The 26,929-nt window shown below is 50.1% G+C and overlaps 1 protein-coding gene across 1 annotated transcript in view; it reads right to left on the bottom strand.

Moving 5' to 3' along the window:
* The window catches only part of TUT4 (terminal uridylyl transferase 4), a 75,409-nt gene that overhangs the window by 26,084 nt on the left and 22,396 nt on the right, over positions 1 to 26,929 (bottom strand). Inside the window, exons 7-30 of the mRNA XM_072128356.1 lie at positions 26,251 to 26,302; positions 25,886 to 25,955; positions 25,660 to 25,786; positions 25,462 to 25,581; positions 25,177 to 25,377; positions 24,379 to 24,553; positions 23,426 to 24,030; positions 22,158 to 22,308; positions 21,380 to 21,466; positions 20,659 to 20,762; positions 19,024 to 19,081; positions 18,848 to 18,951; positions 18,437 to 18,526; positions 18,221 to 18,334; positions 13,059 to 13,136; positions 12,739 to 12,916; positions 12,614 to 12,661; positions 11,275 to 11,357; positions 9,556 to 9,671; positions 8,600 to 8,754; positions 8,430 to 8,524; positions 5,866 to 5,988; positions 5,499 to 5,775; positions 3,049 to 3,210 (exon numbers count right to left, since the gene is read on the bottom strand). Of these exons, the coding sequence (XP_071984457.1) occupies positions 3,049 to 3,210; positions 5,499 to 5,775; positions 5,866 to 5,988; positions 8,430 to 8,524; positions 8,600 to 8,754; positions 9,556 to 9,671; positions 11,275 to 11,357; positions 12,614 to 12,661; positions 12,739 to 12,916; positions 13,059 to 13,136; positions 18,221 to 18,334; positions 18,437 to 18,526; positions 18,848 to 18,951; positions 19,024 to 19,081; positions 20,659 to 20,762; positions 21,380 to 21,466; positions 22,158 to 22,308; positions 23,426 to 24,030; positions 24,379 to 24,553; positions 25,177 to 25,377; positions 25,462 to 25,581; positions 25,660 to 25,786; positions 25,886 to 25,955; positions 26,251 to 26,302 (3,373 nt within the window). The remainder of the gene's footprint in view (positions 1 to 3,048; positions 3,211 to 5,498; positions 5,776 to 5,865; positions 5,989 to 8,429; positions 8,525 to 8,599; positions 8,755 to 9,555; positions 9,672 to 11,274; positions 11,358 to 12,613; positions 12,662 to 12,738; positions 12,917 to 13,058; positions 13,137 to 18,220; positions 18,335 to 18,436; positions 18,527 to 18,847; positions 18,952 to 19,023; positions 19,082 to 20,658; positions 20,763 to 21,379; positions 21,467 to 22,157; positions 22,309 to 23,425; positions 24,031 to 24,378; positions 24,554 to 25,176; positions 25,378 to 25,461; positions 25,582 to 25,659; positions 25,787 to 25,885; positions 25,956 to 26,250; positions 26,303 to 26,929) is intronic.

The raw sequence follows: 26,929 nt of genomic DNA, 5'->3' as shown, positions 1-26,929 counted from the left end.
TCCTGCTGCAACCCCTGGTCTGGTCTGTCCCCCCCTCTATGGGAGACCATGGGTAAAAATGGTTATGATCCCCCTAAAAAAATAAAAATGCACGGAGAAGGTGGTTAATGAAGATTCTCCAAACTAACACCTAACGAGCCCCGGACGTCTGCCTCCCGGGTGCCAATACCTCGAGCTGTGTGGACGGCGGTGACGATTCTGGGAAACCTTTTTGTAGGCCAGAAGATGCGGATTCCTGAGAGCGACGATGGGATTGTCTTTCCAGGACCAGATGTTTCGGGGCCTTTGTGAGAAATTATTCCTGTACTCAAATATTGAGGCGCTGATTAAAAAAGAACGGAAAGATCCCGAAAAACGTACGGGAATATCTATTTGAAAAGGAAGTGTCGTCTGAGGACGCGGCACCAAAGGTTATAATAAAATAAAACGTCTCTCCTCTAGGACGACTCAAGGATCCTATGGATAAAAAGCCGACAGTCTCCTGAAAATAACCTCGACCACTGCGGGATGTGAGATTATCCCCACAACATGTTCATGTTATGTATCTAACCGAGCGCGGCGGACAAGACCTCGGCCCTGAGCAGAGAAGCCAAAGAGTTGTACAGAGAGAGCGCAATTCCATCACCGCGGAGCATGTGACACACAAAGACGAGCGGATAACAGGAGAACCCTGAAGGGAGGAGAACCAGCACTGACAGGAGAGGTCCTTCTGTCTCTAACAGACTTATGGGGGGACTGATGTGGTGCAGATCCGGGTGTCAGCCCTGGCCCCAGGGTTTATTATTTGCTTTCCCGCCTTCTTGTCTCCCCTCCACATCATCAGGACCTCCTAGTCCCAGGGCCGGTGGTAGATCCGATGGTCCCGAGCCTCCATCTAACAGCCTGGATGCTGAACGCCCGTGTCTACAGACTCCAGCTAATATCTACAGATTTACATCTAAGATTTATCTCCGAGTCTGGAGAGACGGGATCAATCATCTGCTCTGGACAAGGGGCTTGGAGTATCTTCCCCCTAGGTGCCGGTGGCAGTGCTTAGAGCCTCTCGACCTCAGGGTGGCAGTCGCCTTTAGTAAAGAGGTTCGTTAAGGGAGCCTCTAGGTTACCCCCTTGTGCTTCCTTGTGCTTACCCTCTCACTTGCCTATTGGCTAATACTCCAGGGTGGGTGTAATTCAGGCCTTTTCGCGTAAGCCCCGTATTCTTCTCTACCCAAGGTGGTCTCGGCTTTCCATTGCCAACAAGAGGTCCCTGTCCCTTCTTTTGTCCCAATCCTTCTCCACTCCCTGGATGTAGGTAGGTGTATCCTCCATCACGTGCAGAACACAAGTGATTTTAGAGCCAGTGACCATCTTCTTGTCCAATTCCAGGGAAAGAATAAGGGGAAAGCTGCCAGTAAGGAGACTGTAGCCCAATGGATCAGAACCACCACTGCCTCCTGTGACCAGAGATTTACCAGCCCCTGGGGCAGCCTCCACCTCCAGGGCAGATACCCGGGCTGATCCCAGGACCTTCAAGCGTTATACATTAGTTTCCTCTACACCTTCGGCAGGAAGATGTTGTACCCCCCCCCCCCCCCCCCAGGGTTGGGGTTAGACTTTCCCTCCCTATTAGTTGTCTTATGATTTGTATATTTTAATGTTCTTTTCTGATGTTATATTGAGGAGGGGCTACATTTAACCCCTTCCCGTCGATGCCCTTTTTTTTGTTTTGTGGGGTGAATTTTTAATGTAATTTTTTTGCATCAATTGCCCACCTTGTGTGGAGAGGACTCGGCCCGTGAGCTTTCTCCATACACCTGCAGCCGACATGCGGGTAAAGGGTTAATAGATCTGAATCAAGGCAGAGGCTTGTTTGCCTCTAGGGAGTCTCTGACCTGGAGATTTACCAGGGTGAAGTTCTGATGATCCAGTGCAGGGGGCGCCAGATTCATGCCCCATTTTTATTTGGTGCGTGCGACACAATTCGTTCGGTCTCTGGATGATAAATCTGGCGCATGAACCGACTGAGCACCGGAAAACCCATTCAGTGGCGAAATTTGTGTTGTGACGGGTTCAGTGCAGCCACGCAACGACACTTTATAAATACTTGTGCAGCAAAAAAACTGGTGGGGGGGGGGAGGCCTCACCTATGTATTGGCTGGAGGAGGGGGGGGGGGGTGCTCACCTATGTATGGGGGGGGGGAGGCCTCACCTATGTATTGGCTGGAGGAGAGGGGGGGGGGTGCTCACCTATGTATGGGGGGGGGGGGGAGGCCTCACCTATGTTTTGGGGGGGGGGGGCTCACCTATGTATTGGCTGGAGGAGAGGGGGGGTGCTCACCTATGTATGGGGGGGGGAGGCCTCACCTATGTATTGGCTGGAGGAGAGGGGTGCTCACCTATGTATGGGGGGGGGGGGGGCTCACCTATGTATTGGGGGGGGAGGCCTCACCTATGTACGGGGGGGGGGGGGGGGGCCTCACCTATGTATTGGCTGGAGGAGAGGGGGGGGTGCTCACCTATGTATGGGGGGGGGGGAGGCCTCACCTATGTATTGGCTGGAGGAGAGGGGTGCTCACCTATGTATGGGGGGGGGGGCTCACCTATGTATGGGGGGGGGGGCCTCACCTATGTATTGGCTGGAGGAGAGGGGTGCTCACCTATGTATGGGGGGGGGGGCCTCACCTATGTATTGGCTGGAGGAGAGGGGTGCTCACCTATGTATGGGGGGGGGGGCCTCACCTATGTATTGGCTGGAGGAGAGGGGTGCTCACCTATGTATGGGGGGGGGCCTCACCTATGTATTGGCTGGAGGAGAGGGGTGCTCACCTATGTATGGGGGGGGGCTCACCTATGTATTGGCTGGAGGAGAGGGGTGCTCACCTATGTATGGGGGGGGGCCTCACCTATGTATTGGCTGAAGGAGAGGGGTGCTCACCTATGTACGGGGGGGGGGGGGGGGGAAGCCTCACCTATGTATTAGCTGGGGGGGGGGGGGGGGCTCACGTATCGGTGCGGCCTGATCTCGGCAATAGGCCAGTGACAGGATGTGGTTACATTGTAAGACGTTACCTGGAGCGTAGAAGGACTTGGAGTGGAACCCGGCAGGAGCTTGTTGTAGGAAGTTCTGCTGTAAGCTGTAAGGCCAAGATCCGGGAATCAGTGGGTAGTGAGGAGGAGCGGCGCGCTCCCAGGGACGTGGCGGCTTCCCAAACGCTCCCTGGAATCCTTGATCTATGGCACAAAACAGGAAATAAATCGGATTGAGGTGGAGCAATGAGGACGGGACCTGCACAAAGCATCGAGCCGCCACTAGGGGGAGCCGGGAGGCCTCCTGCATACAGACTCACTATAGAACTCCTGGAGGATTATACAGCCCCAGAAAAATGTGCTGAAAAACTCAAACTCTGCTCATACTCGAGTATAAGGTCTTGTCTTCTTCTGCCGGCAGCGGCAGGTCCGTGTTCAGCCATCACCTGACGACATAATGAGCATGGACCCGCCGCTGACCTGAACCAAGAAGAGGACCTGTCCGGGTGTCAGGAAGGTGAGTACTTAGCTTATTTATCTTTTGTACTGCGCAAACTGGGGGATGGCTGGCTGTATACTACAGAGGGGCAGGCTGTATACTACAGAGGAGCAGGCTGTAGACTACAGAGGGGCAGGCTGTAGACCACAGAGGGGCAGGCTGTAGACCACAGAGGGGCTGGCTGTATACTACAGAGGGGCAGGCTGTATACTACAGAGGGGCAGGCTGTATACTACAGAGGGGCAGGCTGTAGACTACAGAGGGGCAGGCTGTATATTACAGAGGGGCAGGCTGTATATTACAGAGGGGCAGGCTGTATACTACAGAGGGGCAGGCTGTATACTACAGAGGGGCAGGCTGTATACTACAGAGGGGCAGGCTGTATACTACAGAGGGGCAGGCTGTAGACTACAGAGGGGCAGGCTGTATACTACAGAGGGGCAGGCTGTAGACTACAGAGGGGCAGGCTGTAGACTACAGAGGGGCAGGCTGTAAACTACAGAGGGGCTGGCTGTAGACTACAGAGGGGCAGGCTGTAGACTACAGAGGGGCAGGCTGTAGACTACAGAGGGGCAGGCTGTAGACTACAGAGGGGCTGGCTGTAGACTACAGAGGGGCTGGCTGTAGACTACAGAGGGGCAGGCTGTATACTACAGAGGGGCAGGCTGTAGACTACAGAGGGGCAGGCTGTATACTACAGAGGGGCTGGCTGTAGACTACAGAGGGGCAGGCTGTAGACTACAGAGGGGCAGGCTGTAGACTACAGAGGGGCAGGCTGTAGACTACAGAGGGGCAGGCTGTATACAGGTTACAGGTTATACGAATTTTGGATTTGTTACCAGTGTCTCACTATGGGGGCTCTTTTGTGTGCGTGTTATACCACGGCCCCCGTAGCCGACGGTTCTTGCATTTGACCAGAAGCCCCGGGAGAATAAGAATTGGTGCCGTTTGTAAAATAAATTGATATTTTTAATCAAAAATTACACTCGGTCCCCGCTATTATAATGGTGGGGGCCAAGACCCAGCCCCCCCAGCACCTGAACCACAGAGAGTGGAACAGGAAGGGGACAGCGCCGCTCTCCGTGCAGTGGTCACAAGGGGTTCATTAAACTGAATACGTGGATCAGCCACTAGAGCGGCGCTATCTGCCTCCTGTCCACACTCTGTATCGTCTCATCTGTAAAGTCGCCACCAATCTAATAAAATAATTGTGGCAAAACTCCAAGACTAAGGCTACAAGCCCAGGACCGTAGGGGGAGGAGTATATGGCCACACATACGCCCCCCATAGGCCGGCAATGGCCTCGCTGAGTGGTACGGTGCAGCACTGTATACGGGGACATGTCCCATCTTTCCCGGGTTAGGGGTCAACCCTCCTCCTACGTTCGTGTAGCCTAATGATTCAACTCCATTGGATTTATTTTTTTTCCTTACCTACAAAATAGACTTTTTTAAGTTTTGATTTTTAAGTTTCGCCTCAGGCAGCAAAGAGGCTAGAGTCGGCCCTGCTGGGGGTAAATGCTGCAAATGTCACCCTGGTCACATGACATGCAGTGGTGAATGGTGAGAAGGAAACGTGGGGCGCCACACTGAGCAGGACATCCCACCCCTACTGCTGAGCCAGGTAAGATGATAAACTTGATTTTAATGGGATGTGAGGGAAACATTTTTAGCTTTAGTTGATAAGACTCTATGGGAAACTGTCACCAGCTGTATTTGTGGTGACGGGTTCCCTTTAAAGTAACACTGTAGTCACAGCCCAGTCATTGAATGACACCTTGTGCAGGACTCGTGGTCATTCCTAGAAGCTGGAGTCCTGCTCCTCCCTCCAGGCCCTGCACAAGGTATGGTGCACTGAATGGGCTGTGCCGGGAGCGGTCTTACATGGGGGGCGCTGAAGGTCTTAGACAAGTGATTAGAGGACCGTGGTCTCCTAGCGATCTGTAACTGATCCCGTTTATTCCTTTACCCTTTGAGACGTAGCAGAAGTTTACCTGTGCCGCCCACGCTGCCATTGTTCACCAGGGAGTTGGGTGCCGGGGAGTTGTGCCAATGTCCGTCGTGAGAAGAGTTGTGGACACCTACAGACCTGGCAGCAGGACCGGCAAAGATGATGCTGGGGTCGTTGAGGTTAACTGCACTTTGATTGGTGGTGTTTGCGCCGCTGCTGCCAGATCTGGTGGGGTAGGACACACCGCTAGAGTGAGGGGGGGTCCCAGAAGAGCCAATGATCTGCCTGTGGATAGGCCAAGAGCTGCTGGGGATAGAGATCTGTGGAGGCAGAGGGAGTAAGCCCAGGCTGTGCAGAGGAGAGAAGTGAGTGGGGGGAGAGTGCGGGAAGTTAAACATCGGCCTCTGAACCTGGTGAGGATTGGCTACGGCCTGCGGCGGCTGGTTCAGCTTGGTCGGAGGCTGCGTCTGGCCCAGGTTGTTCTGTGGGAACGGCTGAGGCTGCGGTGAATACGATGAATGATGGGACTCGGACTGTGGAGAAGGAGAAGAGACTCGTGTTACACCAGGACTTACACATCGCTGTAGGGACTGCACCCAGAAGTAAGGACATTTTTATAGGTATGTAATACAAATAATCCCGTGCACGCGTTTCTGGAGAGAGAGATGAACGCGCGTCCTGTGCTGGGGACGGAGGTGACGTCAGGCAGGGGGCGCCACAGCGCCGGACATCACATCCCACGTGAAGACCACCGCTGGGATCAGGATGAAGAGGGGACGGGTGAGTGTCTTAGTCTTTTCCTACAAGCAGTTTATATGATTCATCTTTGTGTCCTCTAACAGCGGAGAGATGAAGGAACCTGAGGTTGTCCCCGGATAATCTCCTTACACGGCTGAATCATCGAGGGTTACATTCCATCTCTATGCTGTGTATGGGAGTTCAGATACACTGCTCACCACAGGAGAAGAAAGCAGAAAAACGCTGCAACTTTACTACAGACCCTCCGGGATTACGTAGAAGATACCTTTAAGTTGAATTTGTATGTAAGTTGGAACATGTTATGTAAGTGTGGCTCATGGGAACCAGGATTAACAACAAAGCTTCATTGCGCTGGTAAGTCCTGTATCTGATCATTGCCCGGGCCTGAGGGTCAGTCATTTCCCAGCATCCACAGCTCCGTCTAGTTGTCTTAGGGTCAGACTCACATTGACAGGTTATTTTTATTTTTACACATCAGTGATTTTTCACTGAACCCACTTTGTCTCATGGGTGCGTCCAGATCCAACCCAAATTCTCCCATGAATTATACCGAATGCACGTGTGTCATATAATGGGGGATTATTTCACTGGGGAAACGCAATGTATGGCCTCCGCTGAGCGTATATAGTGGGTATCTGTCTCCCGCAGCCTCTAATGGCCTCCGCTGAGCGTATATAGTGGGTATCTGTCTCCCGCAGCCTCTAATGTCCTCCGCTGAGCGTATATAGTGGGCATCTGTCTCCCGCAGCCTCTATTGGCCTCCGCTGAGCGTATATAGTGGGTATCTGTCTCCCGCAGCCTCTAATGGCCTCCGCTGAGCGTATATAGTGGGTATCTGTCTCCCGCAGCCTCTAATGGCCTCCGCTGAGCGTATATAGTGGGTATCTGTCTCCCGCAGCCTCTATTGGCCTCCGCTGAGCGTATATAGTGGGTATCTGTCTCCCGCAGCATCTAATGGCCTCCGCTGAGCGTTTATAGTGGGTATCTGTCTCCCGCAGCCTCTAATGGCCTCCGCTGAGCGTATATAGTGGGTATCTGTCTCCCGCAGCCTCTAATGGCCTCCGCTGAGCGTATATAGTGGGTATCTGTCTCCCGTATCCTCTAATGGCCTCCGCTGAGCGTATATAGTGGGTATCTGTCTCCCGTATCCTCTAATGGCCTCCGCTGAGCGTATATAGTGGGTATCTGTCTCCCGTATCCTCTAATGGCCTCCGCTGAGCGTATATAGTGGGTATCTGTCTCCCGTATCCTCTAATGGCCTCCGCTGAGCGTATATAGTGGGTATCTGTCTCCCGCAGCCTCTAATGGCCTCCGCTGAGCGTATATAGTGGGTATCTGTCTCCCGCAGCCTCTAATGGCCTCCGCTGAGCGTATATAGTGGGTATCTGTCTCCCGTATCCTCTAATGGCCTCCGCTGAGCGTATATAGTGGGTATCTGTCTCCTGTATCCTCTAATGGCCTCCGCTGAGCGTATATAGTGGGTATTTGTCTCCCGCAGCCTCTAATGGCCTCCACTGAGCGTATATAGTGGGTATCTGTCTCCCGTAGCCTCTAATGGCCTCCGCTGAGCGTATATAGTGGGTATCTGTCTCCCGTAGCCTCTAATGGCCTCCGCTGAGCGTATATAGTGGGTATCTGTCTCCCGTATCCTCTAATGGCCTCCGCTGAGCGTATATAGTGGGCATCTGTCTCCCGCAGCCTCTAATGGCCTCCGCTGAGCGTATATAGTGGGTATCTGTCTCCCGCAGCCTCTAATGGCCTCCACTGAGCGTATATAGTGGGTATCTGTCTCCCGTATCCTCTAATGGCCTCCGCTGAGCGTATATAGTGGGCATCTGTCTCCCGCAGCCTCTAATGGCCTCCGCTGAGCGTATATAGTGGGCATCTGTCTCCCGCAGCCTCTAATGGCCTCCACTGAGCGTATATAGTGGGTATCTGTCTCCCGCAGCCTCTAATGGCCTCCGCTGAGCGTATATAGTGGGTGTCTCCCGAGCGTATACTTCTCTTTAGCAGGAACCAGGATAACCTTGTGGACTGCTGCGCTTTGTCATCCAGGTCTTCCTGCTGGATGTTGTAATATTTAAAGGGGTTGTCATAGGGGTCACCATAGACTTAAAGGGCGAGACAGCACAGATTCGGACACCATTCTAGGTCTAAAGAGACCTAGGACCCCCATTAGTGTGAAGTATTATGTATGCGGGTGAATATGACTTACGGATTCGGAGGCCTGTCGCGTGCGTGTAGGCCGCTCCATCTGCTGTAATGGGGTGAGAACAGGCTGAGGGACGATGAGGCTCAGGATCTGAGATGCTAAGAGAAGACAACGTGTTACTTGTGGATATAGAATTATTATTCTGTATTATTGTGCTATAGATCAGTGGTTACCCAGAATGCTGTTCTTCTGGCGGCTGCTGTTTTCAGGACAGTCCCTCCGTACGTGGCCCACGTCTCCGCAGGTGAAGCACCTCTTCTCTCGCAGCTCCCGCTCCTCCTCTTTGTTGTCCTTCTCATCGTCTTTCTCATTCTCTTTCTTCTTTAACCTGGGATGTGACATTTGCAGGTAAAGCTACAGCAACTATGCAGAGGTCTAACGACAAACTGGCAGTCTGAAGCTTCAGTCTTACTTTCCTGTGTCATACCTATCCTATGGAGGATAACATCACTATATCCGCTCAGCGGAGGCCATACAGCTGCATCCGTCCCCCGCAGCCTGTAATGGCGTCTGCTGGATGATATAGTACAGACTGCTCCACCTGCCGGTATCAGGCTATAGACACGGTATATGCACAATGGGGCAGATTTATCAAGCTGTCTGAAAGCCAGAATATTTCCAGTTGCCCATGGCAACCAATCACAGGTCCCTTTTAAAATATTCATGAGCACTGGTAAGATGAAAGCTGAGCTGTGATTGGTTGCCATGGGCAACTGGAAATATTCTGACTTTCAGACACTTGATAAATCTGCCCCAATGTGTCAGGATGTGATTGCAGACGTAGGACCAGAGATCTTCTTCTATTTGTACCCTGCAGGATCTGACTATGAAGTTCTCGTTTGCTTCCTATTACCCTGGAGATGTTCCCCCTATATACTGTGCAGGAGGTAGGTCTGGATGCTGGTAGGTGGTCAGCACAGTCATAGTGCAGGAGGTAGGTCTGGATGCTGGTAGGTGGTCAGCACAGTCATAGTGCACACGGTGCTGGTCTGTAGTAACCTGGTTTCACCACTACACACAGAGCGGTGCTGTCCCTTTCCATCCTATGGATATGCTATTGCTATTCTGACTGTAGAGCTCTGAATACATGCTGAGCCCCGCCTGCAGCGTATAATACGCGGCCTCTTACCTCCTCCGCTTGGGACAATCCTTCATATAGTGGCCAATCTTCCCACACACCCGGCAGCACCTATCGTTGGGAGCCAGCTCCCCATCTGTCAGGATTTTAGAGTCAAAAAAATATTCCTGGAAAAAAAAAAAGCTGATTCAAGTCAAGTTCCAAGTCTGAGTAAAAGCCCGAGGCCCAGAGACGTCACCTGGTAGAGCGGGGGTAGGAGATACTGGGGGCACCTGGTAGAGCGGGGGTAGGAGATAGTGGGGGCACCTGGGGGCGGGGGTAGGAGATACTGGGGGCACCTGGGGGCGGGGGTAGGAGATACTGGGGGCACAAGCGTCTCCTTTCCTTATTCTGGACAGGATTGCGGCAGCCACAGGGTCTGGGGGGACTGGCTGCAGAACTGAGGCTTTAATGTATATAGTGTCTCACTGAATGACAGTGCACCTTCCCTTTACTGGAAATCTTCCATCGCAATCCATGCGGATAATCCCGGGACACCCACATCCAGGCTCCGGGGATGATCTTATATTCTCTATCCGTGGCCTCCCGTGGAGGATTATGCACATTAGCCAGGGCGGCTCTGGGGCTGTTAAATATAAGAAGATCCCACAGTCCCGGGATTATCAGGACGGGTTCTGATGCTTCTCCTGTGGGTGCACAATACTGGAGATCACTCAGGTTAGGGCTTTGGCCACCACCTCCAGTTATAGGAGACCTCCGGAGGTCCACATAGAAATACCCGGAGCCGTGTACTACCGGGATGAGCAGACCCGCCATTGGGCTGTAGGACCCAAACCAGTTTCTGGATTGCCGGCCGAAATGAGGCCCATAGCAACCAGCCATGGCTACGGTTGTCAGGGGAGACCCCCTGGCCAGTTGCTATGGGCATTAATTTGCCAGAAGAGAATGGCAGCTCCACTCATCTCTAGTGACCAAATCTCTCAACACTGCGGTCTTATCCATGCCCAATATACTGAAATCTACTTTCACACAACTTCTGTGGGATGCTATTTTGTCAGGACCCAAGTTTTCTAGACAATTGCTGACCCTGGAGCCTAAGAGACCTCTCCCCCGCAGGTAGAGCGGAACATTACAGGAAGGGGCGTCCATGCTCCAGATAGAGGACGGATGAACCGAGCCTGCAGTGACCCTGCACCACCACTACCTGATGGATGGCGCTGTCCTCTTACAGGGCAGTAACTAGAAAGGTGCGACCATTTCTTTATTGGGGTTGGGGTTGCAATGATGGAGGGAGCCGAGGAGGATGCAGGATTGTGGTGCATATAATACCATCACCTGTATTCACAACCTCTGTCCTTATCTGTGGAACGTATTTACTGGGGTTTTTCCAGCCTCTGATTTTGCAGGGATGTGGAGTTGTGCATCTGTCAGCAGTTTTGCAGCCAGTGTTAGGTGCAGTTATACCTTTGTATGTGCACTGCGCCCCCTCCCTCTGCTAAGTGTAGGAGCTGTATCAGGGTTTTGGTTGGGAAGTCTGAAGTTAGAGACCTCCAGGGTTTATTATATATTGTATGTGAGGGGTAATGGCAGTAATCCGGTAGAAACGTCGTCCTATTTGCAGACTAGGAACGAGCAGATGATGTGTAGCACCCCATGAGAAGTGGCGGCTCAGCGGTGGCTGTAGATGTGAGCAGGTGCTACAGTATGGACCCGGACAAGGCGTTTATCTCTGCAGCCCTACAATATTGTGGAGAATGAGAAAACCCTTACTGCTTCATGGCCCGGCTGCGGATAGAAGGGGGTCCCAAACAACTTCCGTCCGTTAATGAACGCCTTCATGATGAAATTAGTCACTGCAGGGAAGAATGGGAGATGAGATTTACAGACCCTTCCTACAAGATAGTGCTGCAGGTTTGTTCTTAAGTTGAATTTGTATGCAAGTCGGAACTGTATAGATAATCATTGTAACCCAGGTCGAAATTTTTTTGGTCTCTGGGACAATTGGATTTTAAAAATGCCGAGTTGTCATAGGAACCAGGAATAACAATAAATCTTCATTACAGACGCCTGTGATAACTTACAGCTGATTATTGTAGGCTAAGGATAAAGTGCAGGAAATTACCAATATCCACAGGTCTGTTTGTAACTAGGGGTCGTCTGTAAGTTGGACGTTACTCGGCCGGACGCGCTACCTGCACGTTACTCGGCCGGACACGTTACCTGCACGTTACTCGGCCGGACACGTTACCTGCACGTTACTCGGCCGGACACGTTACCTGCACGTTACTCGGCCGGACACGTTACCTGCACGTTACTCGGCCGGACACGTTACCTGCACATTACTCGGCCGGACACGTTACCTGCACGTTACTCGGCCGGACACGTTACCTGCACGTTACTCGGCCGGACACGTTACCTGCACGTTACTCGGCCGGACACGTTACCTGCACGTTACTCGGCCGGACACGTTACCTGCACGGTACTCGGCCGGACACGTTACCTGCACGGTACTCGGCCGGACACGTTACCTGCACGGTACTCGGCCGGACACGTTACCTGCACGGTACTCGGCCGGACACGTTACCTGCACATTACTCGGCCGGACGCGTTACTTGCACATTACTCGGCCGGACGTGTTACCTGCACATTACTCGGCCGGACGCGTTACCTGCACGTTACTCGGCCGGACGCGCTACCTGCACGTTACTCGGCCGGACGCGCTACCTGCACGTTACTCGGCCGGACACGTTACCTGCACGTTACTCGGCCGGACACGTTACCTGCACGTTACTCGGCCGGACACGTTACCTGCACGTTACTCGGCCGGACACGTTACCTGCACGTTACTCGGCCGGACACGTTACCTGCACGTTACTCGGCCGGACACGTTACCTGCACATTACTCGGCCGGACACGTTACCTGCACGTTACTCGGCCGGACACGCTACCTGCACATTGGTGGCTCTCACAAAATTACATATTAAAATATGTGGAGCCTAAGACACAGCAGAGTTTATGCAAATTGATAGTTGAAGACCCCAAGACAAAGCAGAGCTGAAATGTTCCATTGTATCTGTAACTCTGCACCCACATTACACAAGTCACTTACTTTTCCTTGAGACTCCAGCTCCGAGATTATGATTGAGGTCAAAGGGATCTGAAACATTGGAGGAGATGGAGTTTACATTTCTCACCATGCGCCGCTCCGCACATGCGCCGCGGTGTAATACAGACCTTCGATGGCGATGCACTTGGACGTCCATTGTTTCTCGAACGTGGTGAGCAATTTCTTCTGCCTGATGCTGATGACGTTCTCCTTAAAGTCAAACTCTTCTGTGTAAAACCGAAGGAACCCCAACCACAGCTCCCCGAGAGACTCTGTGTTACGCCCCAGGAGTGGACACCGGCTTCTCTGTAACCAAAAAGGAAAGTCAATGATGTGACCGAATATCGCCATCTGCAAGTGCTTCCCAGAGCCCCAGGGCACAGATCCCTCCATAATAGGGAGCAGGATGTCCCTAACTGATGAGACAATGTAGATTCACAGTATTTACCAATTCTTCAGTGTTTTCGAAGAAGAAGGCGTTCCAGCCGTCCACCATCCTGCGGGGAATCACCCGCCCGTCGTAGATCTGGGTAATACACAAAATCAGGAAAACGGATTTCAGGACTGTAATCTAATTATTTTCTGTGATAAACCACTTTATAGATCCAGGTAACGAGGCTGGGGGAATATTATATTTGTTATTCAACTTTTACAATTATGCTACAGCACAGTGTAACAGCCTGGGAATCTTCATGAAAGTGATTTTAGAAGAAAGGAAGCCATGAATAACAAATATAAAAAGATTCCCACAGTCACAGTGCCTGGATCTATGAGTAAGTGTCCCAGGTTAGGGTTATTAGGGTCACAGTGCCTGGATCTATGAGTAAGTGTCCCAGGTTAGGGTTATTAGGGTCACGGTGCCTGGATCTATGAGTAAGTGTCCCAGGTTAGGGTTATTAGGGTCACAGTGCCTGGATCTATGAGTAAGTGTCCCAGGTTAGGGTTATTAGGGTCACAGTGCCTGGATCTATGAGTAAGTGTCCCAGGTTAGGGTTATTAGGGTCACAGTGCCTGGATCTATGAGTAAGTGTCCCAGGTTAGGGTTATTAGGGTCACAGTGCCTGGATCTATGAGTAAGTGTCCCAGGTTAGGGTTATTAGGGTCACAGTGCCTGGATCTATGAGTAAGTGTCCCAGGTTAGGTTATTAGGGTCACAGTGCCTGGATCTATGAGTAAGTGTCCCAGGTTAGGGTTATTAGAGTCACGGTGCCTGGATCTATGAGTAGGTGTCCCAGGTTAGGGTTATTAGGGTCACAGTGCCTGGATCTATGAGTAGGTGTCCCAGGTTAGGGTTATTAGGGTCACAGTGCCTGGATCTATGAGTAAGTGTCCCAGGTTAGGGTTATTAGGGTCACAGTGCCTGGATCTATGAGTAAGTGTCCCAGGTTAGGGTTATTAGAGTCACGGTGCCTGGATCTATGAGTAAGTGTCCCAGGTTAGGGTTATTAGGGTCACAGTGCCTGGATCTATGAGTAAGTGTCCCAGGTTAGGGTTATTAGGGTCACAGTGCCTGGATCTATGAGTAAGTGTCCCAGGTTAGGGTTATTAGGGTCACAGTGCCTGGATCTATGAGTAAGTGTCCCAGGTTAGGGTTTTTAGGGTCACAGTGCCTGGATCTATGAGTAAGTGTCCCAGGTTAGGTTATTAGGGTCACAGTGCCTGGATCTATGAGTAAGTGTCCCAGGTTAGGGTTATTAGAGTCACGGTGCCTGGATCCATGAGTAAGTGTCCCAGGTTAGGGTTATTAGGGTCACAGCGCCTGGATCTATGAGTAAGTGTCCCCGGTTAGGTTATTAGGGTCACAGTGCCTGGATCTATGAGTAAGTGTCCCAGGTTAGGGTTATTAGGGTCACAGTGCCTGGATCTATGAGTAAGTGTCCCAGGTTAGGGTTATTAGGGTCACGGTGCCTGGATCTATGAGTAAGTGCCCCAGGTTAGGGTTATTAGGGTCACAGTGCCTGGATCTATGAGTAAGTGTCCCAGGTTAGGTTATTAGGGTCACAGTGCCTGGATCTATGAGTAAGTGTCCCAGGTTAGGGTTATTAGAGTCACGGTGCCTGGATCCATGAGTAAGTGTCCCAGGTTAGGGTTATTAGGGTCACAGCGCCTGGATCTATGAGTAAGTGTCCCCGGTTAGGTTATTAGGGTCACAGTGCCTGGATCTATGAGCAAGTGTCCCAGGTTAGGGTTATTAGGGTCACAGTGCCTGGATCTATGAGTAAGTGTCCCAGGTTAGGTTATTAGGGTCACAGTGCCTGGATCTATGAGTAAGTGTCCCAGGTTAGGGTTATTAGGGTCACAGTGCCTGGATCTATGAGCAAGTGTCCCAGGTTAGGGTTATTAGGGTCACAGTGCCTGGATCTATGAGTAAGTGTCCCAGGTTAGGGTTATTAGGGTCACAGTGCCTGGATCTATGAGTAAGTGTCCCAGGTTAGGGTTATTAGGGTCACAGTGCCTGGATCTATGAGTAAGTGTCCCAGGTTAGGGTTATTAGGGTCACAGTGCCTGGATCTATGAGTAAGTGTCCCAGGTTAGGGTTATTAGGGTCACAGTGCCTGGATCTATGAGTAAGTGTCCCAGGTTAGGGTTATTAGGGTCACAGTGCCTGGATCTATGAGTAAGTGTCCCAGGTTAGGGTTATTAGGGTCACAGTGCCTGGATCTATGAGTAAGTGCCCCAGGTTAGGGTTATTAGGGTCACAGTGCCTGGATCTATGAGCAAGTGTCCCAGGTTAGGGTTATTAGGGTCACAGTGCCTGGATCTATGAGTAAGTGTCCCAGGTTAGGTTATTAGGGCCACAGTGCCTGGATCTATGAGTAAGTGTCCCAGGTTAGGTTATTAGGGCCACAGTGCCTGGATCTATGAGCAAGTGTCCCAGGTTAGGGTTATTAGGGTCAAAGTGCCTGGATCTATGAGTAGGTGTCCCAGGTTAGGGTTATTAGGGTCACAGTGCCTGGATCTATGAGTAAGTGTCCCAGGTTAGGGTTATTAGGGTCACGGTGCCTGGATCTATGAGTAAGTGCCCCAGGTTAGGGTTATTAGGGTCACAGTGCCTGGATCTATGAGTAAGTGTCCCAGGTTAGGGTTATTAGGGTCACAGTGCCTGGATCTATGAGTAAGTGCCCCAGGTTAGGGTTATTAGGGTCACAGTGCCTGGATCTATGAGTAAGTGTCCCAGGTTAGGGTTATTAGAGTCACGGTGCCTGGATCTATGAGTAAGTGCCCCAGGTTAGGGTTATTAGGGTCACAGTGCCTGGATCTATGAGTAAGTGTCCCAGGTTAGGGTTATTAGGGTCACAGTGCCTGGATCTATGAGTAAGTGTCCCAGGTTAGGTTATTAGGGTCACAGTGCCTGGATCTATGAGTAAGTGTCCCAGGTTAGGGTTATTAGGGTCACAGTGCCTGGATCTATGAGTAAGTGTCCCAGGTTAGGGTTATTAGAGTCACGGTGCCTGGATCTATGAGTAAGTGCCCCAGGTTAGGGTTATTAGGGTCACAGTGCCTGGATCTATGAGTAAGTGTCCCTGGTTAGGGTTATTAGGGTCACAGTGCCTGGATCTATGAGTAAGTGTCCCAGGTTAGGTTATTAGGGTCACAGTGCCTGGATCTATGAGTAAGTGTCCCAGGTTAGGGTTATTAGAGTCACGGTGCCTGGATCTATGAGTAAGTGCCCCAGGTTAGGGTTATTAGGGTCACAGTGCCTGGATCTATGAGTAAGTGTCCCTGGTTAGGGTTATTAGGGTCACAGTGCCTGGATCTATGAGTAAGTGTCCCAGGTTAGGGTTATTAGGGTCACAGTGCCTGGATCTATGAGTAAGTGTCCCAGGTTAGGGTTATTAGGGTCACAGTGCCTGGATCTATGAGTAAGTGTCCCCGGTTAGGTTATTAGGGTCACAGTGCCTGGATCCATGAGTAAGTGTCCCAGGTTAGGGTTATTAGGGTCACAGTGCCTGGATCTATGAGTAAGTGTCCCAGGTTAGGGTTATTAGAGTCACGGTGCCTGGATCTATGAGTAAGTGCCCCAGGTTAGGGTTATTAGGGTCACAGTGCCTGGATCTATGAGTAAGTGTCCCTGGTTAGGGTTATTAGGGTCACAGTGCCTGGATCTATGAGTAAGTGTCCCAGGTTAGGGTTATTAGGGTCACAGCGCCTGGATCTATGAGTAAGTGTCCCCGGTTAGGTTATTAGGGTCACAGTGCCTGGATCTATGAGTAAGTGTCCCAGGTTAGGGTTATTAGGGTCACGGTGCCTGGATCTATGAGTAAGTGCCCCAGGTTAGGATATTAGGGTCACAGTGCCTGGATCTATGAGTAAGTGCCCCAGGTTAGGATATTAGGGTCACAGTGCCTGGATCTATGAGTAAGTGTCCCAGGTTAGGTTATTAGGGTCACAGTGCCTGGATCTATGAGTAAGTGTCCCAGGTTAGGGTTATTAGAGTCACGGTGCCTGGATCTATGAGTAAGTGTCCCCGGTTAGGGTTATTAGGGTCACAGTGCCTGGATCTATGAGTAAGTGTCCCAGGTTAGGATATTAGGGTCACAGTGCCTGGATCTATGAGTAAGTGTCCCAGGTTAGGGTTATTAGGGTCACGGTGCCTGGATCTATGAGTAAGTGCCCCAGGTTAGGGTTATTAGGGTCACGGTGCCTGGATCCATGAGTAAGTGTCCCTGGTTAGGGTTATTAGGGTCACGGCGCCTGGATCTATGAGTAAGTGTCCCCGGTTAGGGTTATTAGGGTCACAGTGCCTGGATCTATGAGCAAGTGTCCCAGGTTAGGTTATTAGGGTCACAGTGCCTGGATCTATGAGTAAGTGTCCCAGGTTAGGGTTATTAGGGTCACGGTGCCTGGATCTATGAGTAAGTGTCCCTGGTTAGGGTTATTAGGGTCACGGTGCCTGGATCCATGAGTAAGTGTCCCAGGTTAGGGTTATTAGGGTCACAGTGCCTGGATCTATGAGTAAGTGTACCAGGTTAGGGTTATTAGGGTCACAGTGCCTGGATCTATGAGTAAGTGTCCCAGGTTAGGGTTATTAGGGTCACGGTGCCTGGATCTATGAGTAAGTGTCCCTGGTTAGGGTTATTAGGGTCACGGTGCCTGGATCCATGAGTAAGTGTCCCAGGTTAGGGTTATTAGGGTCACAGTGCCTGGATCTATGAGTAAGTGTACCAGGTTAGGGTTATTAGGGTCACAGTGCCTGGATCTATGAGTAAGTGTCCCAGGTTAGGTTATTAGGGTCACAGCGCCTGGATCTATGAGTAAGTGTCCCAGGTTAGGTTATTAGGGTCACGGTGCCTGGATCTATGAGTAAGTGTCCCAGGTTAGGGTTATTAGGGTCACAGTGCCTGGATCTATGAGTAAGTGTCCCAGGTTAGGGTTATTAGGGTCACGGTGCCTGGATCCATGAGTAAGTGTCCCATCTGTAGTACAGGTGATTTCTACACCACCAGAGGTGTCCAGGGTCAGCGCGGTGTCACACTTTTCTATGAATAGATGGTAATACCCACCCTGTGCCTGATGTTATACTGGAGTGAAAGGAGCGCAGGTGGTGTTTTACATGTCCCCCCGCCTTGGCGCAGTCTGGGGTCAGTACATGACGAGTCGGGACTGTACCTCTTGTAGCACCGGGATGACGGGTGGATCCCTCTGCTGGAGGAAGTACAGGACCATAAGGATGTAGGCGTAGGAGGACAGACTCCCGCGGGACGCATCCCCTATATCACAGCGCTGCCGAGGAGGAAATCAAACAACTAGTTATACGGACACCTCACGCAGGGTTTATGTCTCTGTCCTGTGCTGGACGGGAGTCGGGCCGGCGCCATCAATCACCTTTGCAAAGAACTTGACTGTGTATCCCAGGAATTTCACTCTCGGGTCGATGGCTGCGTATGTCGCCAACATGCGGGTGTTGTGCTGAGCCTGGGAACGACACAAATATACAGCTACAATACACTGGATACAAAGGGGAGGGGCCGTCCCAGGAATCATTTCCATACCATGGACTCTGAACACAATCAGCCAGCAGACAATCAAGTCCCCTACAGATTTACTGTATGTACAGCAGAGTCTCTGCTCCTTTCCTGACAAGCAGGTCAAGAAGCTATTGTGATTGGCAGAGATGGTGACTGAGCATGGGTGGTCATGCGCATTGTATATAATGTGACCACCAGGTGGCACCATTACAATGGCAAGGAAAAGAACTTTAACCCTTTCACTATATAGAAAATAAGACAAATGTACCAGGGTGTTGTACAAGCTGATGTCTCCTTCTACTCCGCTCTCCCTGTGCTCAAACTTTACAATAGGGACTTTGGCCGTTGTAATAGGCAAAATATTCTTTAACCCTAAAATAAAGAAAATGATAAGAAGATGAATGACAATCGGTGTGCCCTGCCCCTCCCCCGGCGTGTACCTACCCGGGTGTCTCTTTAAAACCTTCGCCAATCCTTCAATTATTTCTTTGCAATTGAGTTTCTGCAAGAAATGACGAGAAATAAATGAATGTCCAACTCCGGGACCAACTGCAGCTGGACGCATGGGTGTGCATGGAGGTTCTCCTCCTATTCTAGTGCGACCTCACAATTACAGACGACCCCTAGTTACAGACAGACCTCTGCATGCAGGTAATGAGCCCCTGGAAGAGTCAAGTTTTATTGTTGCCCCCAAAGTTTGGAAAATTTAATTGTCACAAAGACAAAAATAACATTTGTTGCAGTTACACACAAAAAATACCTGTTCTGAGTTACATACAAATGCAAGACACCAGAGCGCTTTGCGAGCGGTCCAACGATTACCTTGTACTCCGCCGCAGTGTTAGATAGCGTTATTGGAGGTAGCGCTTGTTTAAGCACTAGGAGCGGCTTACTTTAGTAACATCTCCTGGTGCAGAAATAATGGGTGACAGAAAACTAGAACCTGTCCTGTACATAACCAGGGGCTGCCTGAATCCAGGCCCGGCTCCAGGTAACAGTAGGCCCCTGGGCGGCAGAGCCTCTGTGGGCCCCTTTGCAATATACTCAGGGGCCGGAATTAAAAATTCAGAAACTAAAATAGTCTCCTGTTCCCTAAAATATTCCTTAGTTTATCATCCCAAAGAGCCCCTCATGGGTTATTTTATCCCCTTAAAGACGCATGCTGTAATAGTCCCGTGAGCCCTCTCCCTAGTGGGAAGTCTTTGCTGCCTAATGCAGCGGTAACACAGTCGATCCATCGCCATGACAGCCACGGTTCTTTCGAATACTCGAGGCGCTCTTGTTTTAACCCATTCATTACAGTGTGCGATTTGGACATTGTAATGAATGAGGAAGAAAATCCCCATATACTGTAGTATGGCAGAATATGGTGGGATCAATCAGACAACCCAGGGTTGGACCCAGGGTTAAAGTACCCCAGGGAGTCTGCAAAATAAAAAAAAAAACCTAAAAATTCAAATCTCCGCCCTTTCCCTAGAACTGATATAAATATAAACACATTAGGCGAAAATGCCGAAAATGTCCAATCAAAATATAAGAACGGTTTTTCACTGTGTTTAACCCCGTTACGTAAAATAGCGCCCAAATTAAAAAATGACACTTTTTTTGCAATTTTGAAAAATATAAAAAAAATTTAAAAAAAATTGATCAAAAGGTCCGAAAATGGTAGCATTGAAATCATCATCAAAAGTCGCAAAAAATGACCCCACCCACAGCGCCGCGCACCAAGTATAAAACAGTTATTAGCACCAGAAGAAGGCAAAATCCCCCCAAATTCTTTGTACAGTAGGATTTAATGTTTGTAAATGTAAGAAAACCTGATAAAACCTGAATACGTGGGACATCCCCGTGACGGCAGCGACACAAAGAATAAAGGAGACGCGTCATTCGGGGCGCACAGTGAAAGCCGTAAGAAAGCGCCACAATTGCTACACGACATGGAATATTATATCCCGTCACTAGGAAGTGCAGCGTGTTACACAGAAAACAAGCCCCCGCACAGCTCTGCACATGGGGGAAGAGGTTCTATCAAGGACTTGGCGGTGCGGACCCCTCCATAACCCCGGCCCCCCGCATTACCTCTGCATTCTCATGGCCTTCTATGGTCATACAGATGTCAAGATCGCTGTCCCGAAACCCAAATCCATTCTTGGATGATCCGAACAAGCACAGCCTGGCGTTACCTAATGAGAAGACGCAGGAGAGAAGGGGCTTCACGTTATCCTCTATATACCTTGTACCTCTGATGTCAGGATCCCTCATTGTAAAGAACTGTATGCTGGACTCCATCCCGGGACACTTACCCCTGGATCCAGGCCCCGGGACTGGGGGATCCTCTTATATCCGTTATCCATGGCCTCCTTCCTTGCCGTAGCTTCACATGCTTTTATAATGAGCAGCGCAGGTCTCCCCTCCCCCTACAGATGTTCTGCTCCACCTGTCAATCTGCAGCACTGAGGGGATCGGGTAAAACCTCCAGAGTCGTTCAGCTCATTAGCATAATTATAAAAGTTGATATTAGAAGGAAGGAGACCACGGACATCAGATATAAGAGGATCCCATAGTCCCGGGATTATCAGGATGAAGTCTGGTGGGAGGAGTTGGGAAGGGTCCTGCTCCACGTGTGGCTTTATTATCATAGGATGATACCTCAGTATATAGTATATAGGATAGTCTCACTAGTTTCATGCTATTGATGAGCAATCTTCAGGGTCTGATACTGAGAAGAATGTGAAGCCTCCAGAACAGCGCCATCCCCTGTGCAGTGGCCGCTCTGGATCACTGCGGCTCACACTCTCACCGTTGAATTCCTTGCGGATGAATCTCTCCAGGTAGATGAGGATCTGCTCCCGGTTGTGTTGTTCTGCAGGACTGGGAGATAATTCATCTGCAAACGAAAACCAAACGGGAGAAAAATGTCACATTTCCATCATGAATCTACGGGAATCATCTTTATAACACACAATGGGGAAATTCAGACCAACTTTGAGGGACAAGAAGACTTTGGAAATGTGTGGGGAAGCTAAATATTGCCCCAGGATCCAGGATATTACAATGCGGGATGATGCAGAGAGACACAGGAAGGGTTCGGGTGATGTCCCTGTCCATATACTCCAGTCATCCCACTATAGGGGCACAAGGTGTCCTCGCTCCTCTCCTAACAAGGACAATTAGGATACACATTGTGTCTCTGGAGGAAACGGTGCATAGTTCATCGACATTTTGGAGGAATGTCTTAAAGGGGAGGTTCTGGTATATTCAGCTGGCCTATAGCGTTGCAGTATTCTATCACCTTTCCTCGCCCCTGTGCAGATGATTTTCTGTGTTTTAGACATTAGCTAATAAAGATTGTGAATTTGCACTTTCTGAGAGACTGGTGTGTCTTGGTTTCTGCTCCCATCCCCGTAGCCGTTTTTTGGAGTGGAGAAGACAAGGGACGGCGGACAAGTACTGGGGGTGCACAGGTGCCTGCACCACGTCCAATGTACAGTTTGTTCTGTGAGACTGGATAGGACTGGGGTCCGGCTCAGGGCAGTGACATTATACACAGGGACCTTGATATTTGGTCATAGACTCACCATAACACCTCTTACACACGCGGTCCAGTATATCCCGAAACCTGGGATTCATGGCGGGTAAAGGCTTCAGGTCGATCTTCTTGAAGTCTTCAGGACAGTCATCTTTGGAGTGGCCGTCACGCTTGCAGATGCTGCAGACTATTGTGGGGGGCTGTTATAGAAAGTGGGTAAATACAATGTATATATAACCCTACACTCATATAACCACGTCCCAGGAGATAACCTCCAGGGTTTGTGTCATTGGGGGATGCAGTGACCCCAGGCTACAGACCACCAGTCAGGGACCTACCTAGCCGCGAGCCATCCATGCGCCCCTCATCGTGTCCACCGCTATATGATAGTTGCTCATCTAACTGTCAGTTTCTACTATGGTAAAAGCAAGAATCTGATTGGCCGTCTATAATCTCATCTGGTTTCTGTGATTTTTTGGGGGTCCATGAGCTCAGACACCCCTCCTAAAATGATAATCACTCCTAACTAGGCCTATACAGTGAGAAGTGACTGGTCTCTGGGGGTCCCACCGCTATCACTCCTAGTGGTCCCAGCCAAACCTCATCAATGTCTCCAGATCATATGTGACCTCCAGGACAGGATGTTGGGTCCCCTCGTCTCCCAATAACTTGAAAACCTATCTGCTATTCTGTTGATTTTTAATTTAGCAATGTCCAGACCCCTGATGGGACCACATTACATTTACACTGGGCTCTTAATTCAGGGGGGGAGGGGGGGGGGTACAAGAACAGACACAGATAACAAAAAGCAGGATAAGGGCTGAGATTGCAAAGTGCTGGCAATGCACAGGTTAATGATACACAACTTCTACAGAAATTGTCCATCTCTCTTCTTGTGGATCTCCTGGCCGCAGCTACTACCATATATACTCGAGTATATACGGTACATACCCACAGCTAGAAATAACCAGCCACGCCACCAAATATCCAGAGAAATGACTTAGTCAGACACACAAGAGCCATCGCCATCACTTCCATAGATGTAAATGGAGCGTCAGCATGTGCAACTGGCTGCTCCATTCTTTTAGGGTACAAGAACCCCCACACCCATGACCGTGGGGGTCCCATCACCGAGATCACCACCAATATACAAGTTATGCCCCATGCGGTGTCTATGGCTAATCTCAGGACAGGCGGCTCACGGTAATGTGGAAACCCTAGAAGGAGGGGAAGTTCTATCTACTACAGAGATGCACGTGACCCCCCCCCCCTGCAGAACAATAATGGACCATACAATGAATGTCCTGGACTTCTCACCTTTCCAGAAGTTAATACAAGCTTATCAAAGATATAACGCAATTCCTCCTCAGCAAGGTTTCCTCCAAGATGAAGTGAGGTAGCGGAGGGGCAATTATCCGGCCCGTTTAGAGAAGAGAGTGTGGCTTCTGATCCATCATTTCCTTCAGTAGTCTCATCCTCCTCCTCGTCTGTCACTATGAGGGAGCCTCTTCCATTGTACTTCCTGCTCCGTGTATCCCCTAAAGCTTCACACATCAGGTCAGTCTCCTGGGAAGAGGTAGAATGAGCGGCTTCCTCATCACTGACCTGCAGCCTATCTATACTGTCCATGATGTCCCTGTCAGATCCACCATCGGAGCTATTGCCCCCGCCTGTCTCCGAGGCATTGCTTTCCATCTCAGCACCGTCACTTTCGCCATCCTCAAGGCCGCCATTAGCCATGTGATCCGCGGGTGACTGGCTGCTAGACTTTCCCCTCTTCCGAATGGCTTTGGGTTTGTTCTGATCATTTCTCTGCAGACAAGCGAAATATCTGTAGGCTACACGGAAGCGCTCCAGAATGTACTCGTAGACCATCTGGCTGTTCAGGCTCCTTGCGACGTTCCTCTTTAGTGCAAAAGGATCTGGAGAAATCATAAGACATACAGAAAATGTTCACAACGTACGGACATCCTCCTGTGAAAGTAGGGCTGGAGAGTCACGATCAGTAACACTATGGGACCAGCTCCTGTGTCACTTTACAACTTCCCCGCCATCCACAGGAGTCTCCAAGGTGTCTCACACCAGATGGAAAGCAAGTGTGCATGCTCCAGACGAGCTCCACTCACTTCTATGACTTTATGTCATCCTGGAAGTCTTATAGAAGCGAATAATGGGCAGGTCAAGAATGGAGGGGATAAGCGTCCACAACCCTCCCACGTGGATTTACTAAGCATCCAAATATAATGCGACTCTAAATGCTGCACGTTTACCTTCTATGGCGATCCGTCTTTTTGGCCAGTTCTTGTTTTCCCTGCTTAGCAGGCTTTGTACTCGCACGCTGATCACATATTCTTCCATTGCAAATTCCAAGGTGTAAAACTTAAGCAACTCCAACCAGAGCTGCCCAAGAGACACGTGATGAGAGCGCTCAAACACCAGGCGACACTAAAAGAGAGCAGAAGTCAGTACAAAGCAAGCGACTGCCTAGATCTGGTCCAAAATGCAAGACACAACATATACAGTGGGGAAATAAATGTGTTCCAGAGCTCTGTAACTTTTATCATGGGGACACTGACCCTCGGGATGATCCAGGGCACTGAATAAGGGGTCGTGGTTGGGACTTCCAGTATGACCTAACCCAAAACACACAACCAGAACCACTAAGGAGCGGCTCAAGGTCCTGAAGTGGCCAGGCCTGGCTCTGGACCTGAACAGAATCAAACATTTTGGAGGGAGATGAAACTTAATGTTGTCCAGTGACTGCCCCAAAACCTGAAAGATCTGGAGGAGTGAGACACAATCCTGCTGCAAACTCCAGGAAACATCGGACCTCTCCATTCTTTGTAGGTTAGAAATAGTGTAAGTGACGTATGACAGCCGCGCCGCAGCTCCGGCCGCTTCATGTATCCAGCAGGCGCCTGCGTAGCATCTATTCCATACATATGAAAATGCGCCCGCTGCAGCGCATGCACAGGCGGGGGCCGAGGACTTGGGGGAAATAATCGCTGGCATCTGGATAGTCTCAGGCGTGGCGCAGAAGCCCTGATAAATACCCCCCCATGACTCACCTTTCCGTGCTTCTCTTTATACCTCCTGTTCTCCGCTTCGGATCCTGGGTTCCTCCGGTGGTTGTCGGCTCTTCCCCGTCCCTCCATTCCCATATTCTTGCCATCATTGCTGGGTGGTCTGTACTCCCATTCAACATACTTCTCCTCGGACACCCCCTTCAAATGGTAATCGTCCAGTCTCTTTGTTTCAAAGCCGTCCACCTATTGGCACAACAAAGATGGGGATATCGGGATGGCACATGAGGTAACCCTAAAAGACGACAAATCCATGAGCCAGACACCTACCCAGGACCCCAGGTATGCTGGAAGGATCGGTGGCTTTCTTTTCTGTAGAAAAAATACCGCCATTAAGGCAAAGGAGTAAGACGGGATCCCTCCTTCAGCTTGGCAGTCGATGTGGCAGAGCTGGAAGAGACAAGGGGCATGACGTATAGCTGACCGTGCGATGGTGCAATGGCTGCAGCGTCTGTAGTCAGGACTTACCCTCGCCCAGTAGCGGAAAGCCAACACCAAGGGGATGAGCGCCGGCTCCAGCCTGCCAAGCGCTGCCAGTAAGTGGGTGGTAAGGCACGCCGTGTCATTCCCAGCACTCACTTTACATGGTAATCCGCTGCCAGGAAAATAATCATAACTGGTAAATTCATTCCTGGAGACCCCCCTCTCATGAGCCAGTGATGGGATCCACATCCAGGGGTCACTTAGGACTTACCTTTTCTTATCTTTGCAGAACACAACAGGAACCTTTGCATGGAAATCAGATTCAACATCTACATAGTGAGCTGGATATCAAAGAGAGAGGAAAAGCATTACAAGAGATGTGCGAGGTCTCCCGGACCACGTAACAGCAGAACAGTCAGGGAACACAGCACGAGCTACACACATATTAATATATAGCATCAATAATCTGCTCAGCTGCTCCTGCTCTATATGGTCATGCTGCTACACTGAATAGCATTTGTATGGGGACATTCCTGCTTTCAGCACAACAGTAAATGTAACATATTAATATTCTCAGAAACCTGGAGATGAGTTCTGGCAGAACAGCGCAGGGACAATAATAAAAAAAAGACTTACCACAGTTTTTCAGAATATCAAGAACTTGAATTAAAACATCTGGTTGGCTCATCTGAAAGAAACATCATCACATGAGAGATGGAGCAGGGGAGGATGATATAATTGTACACTTACATTATTAAGCTTATCATAGCTTAACTAGCAACTCCCTAGAATGTAATGTTAGAAGCAAATTCCCATTGTGTTATAGCAAATGGGTGAACCCTATTGTAGAGGAAACGAGGGAGCCAGTCCTGGATCAGATTTTAAAGTAGACCTCTGCCTCAAAATAAAATCCAAAAAAGCTTCCACCAGGATGAAGGATTGTAAACCAGGCACGCTTCTATGCTGGTGAGTGCCCCCTCTGGCAGGATCCGCTCTTCTTTTAGCTTACTTTTGTCCTCGTTTTTACAAAAAAGACTTCATAAATGATGCAAATGAGCCTGAGGGGCTCCAGGCTTCGTAGATGTTAATTGAATCAGAGCCCTTCAGTATCATTTGCAGTTTTTTGTTTTTTTTTGTAAAAACAAGAGTGTAGGTAGTTAAAAGAAGAGCAGATCCTGCTGGGGGTACAGACAGTATGTCACGTGCTTGATATAATCCTCCGGGCTGGTGGGAGATGTCTGCAAATACAAAGAATGAGCAGGAGCTCCACCACGACAATGGGAGCCCCGTGTATCCACTTCTTGTGATTGCTGGG

Source organism: Engystomops pustulosus, chromosome 10, assembly GCF_040894005.1.
Source record: "Engystomops pustulosus chromosome 10, aEngPut4.maternal, whole genome shotgun sequence".
Classification (NCBI taxonomy): domain Eukaryota; kingdom Metazoa; phylum Chordata; class Amphibia; order Anura; family Leptodactylidae; genus Engystomops; species Engystomops pustulosus.
Note: the sequence above shows the minus strand (reverse complement) of the source record. Positions and strands in the feature narration are given on the sequence as shown.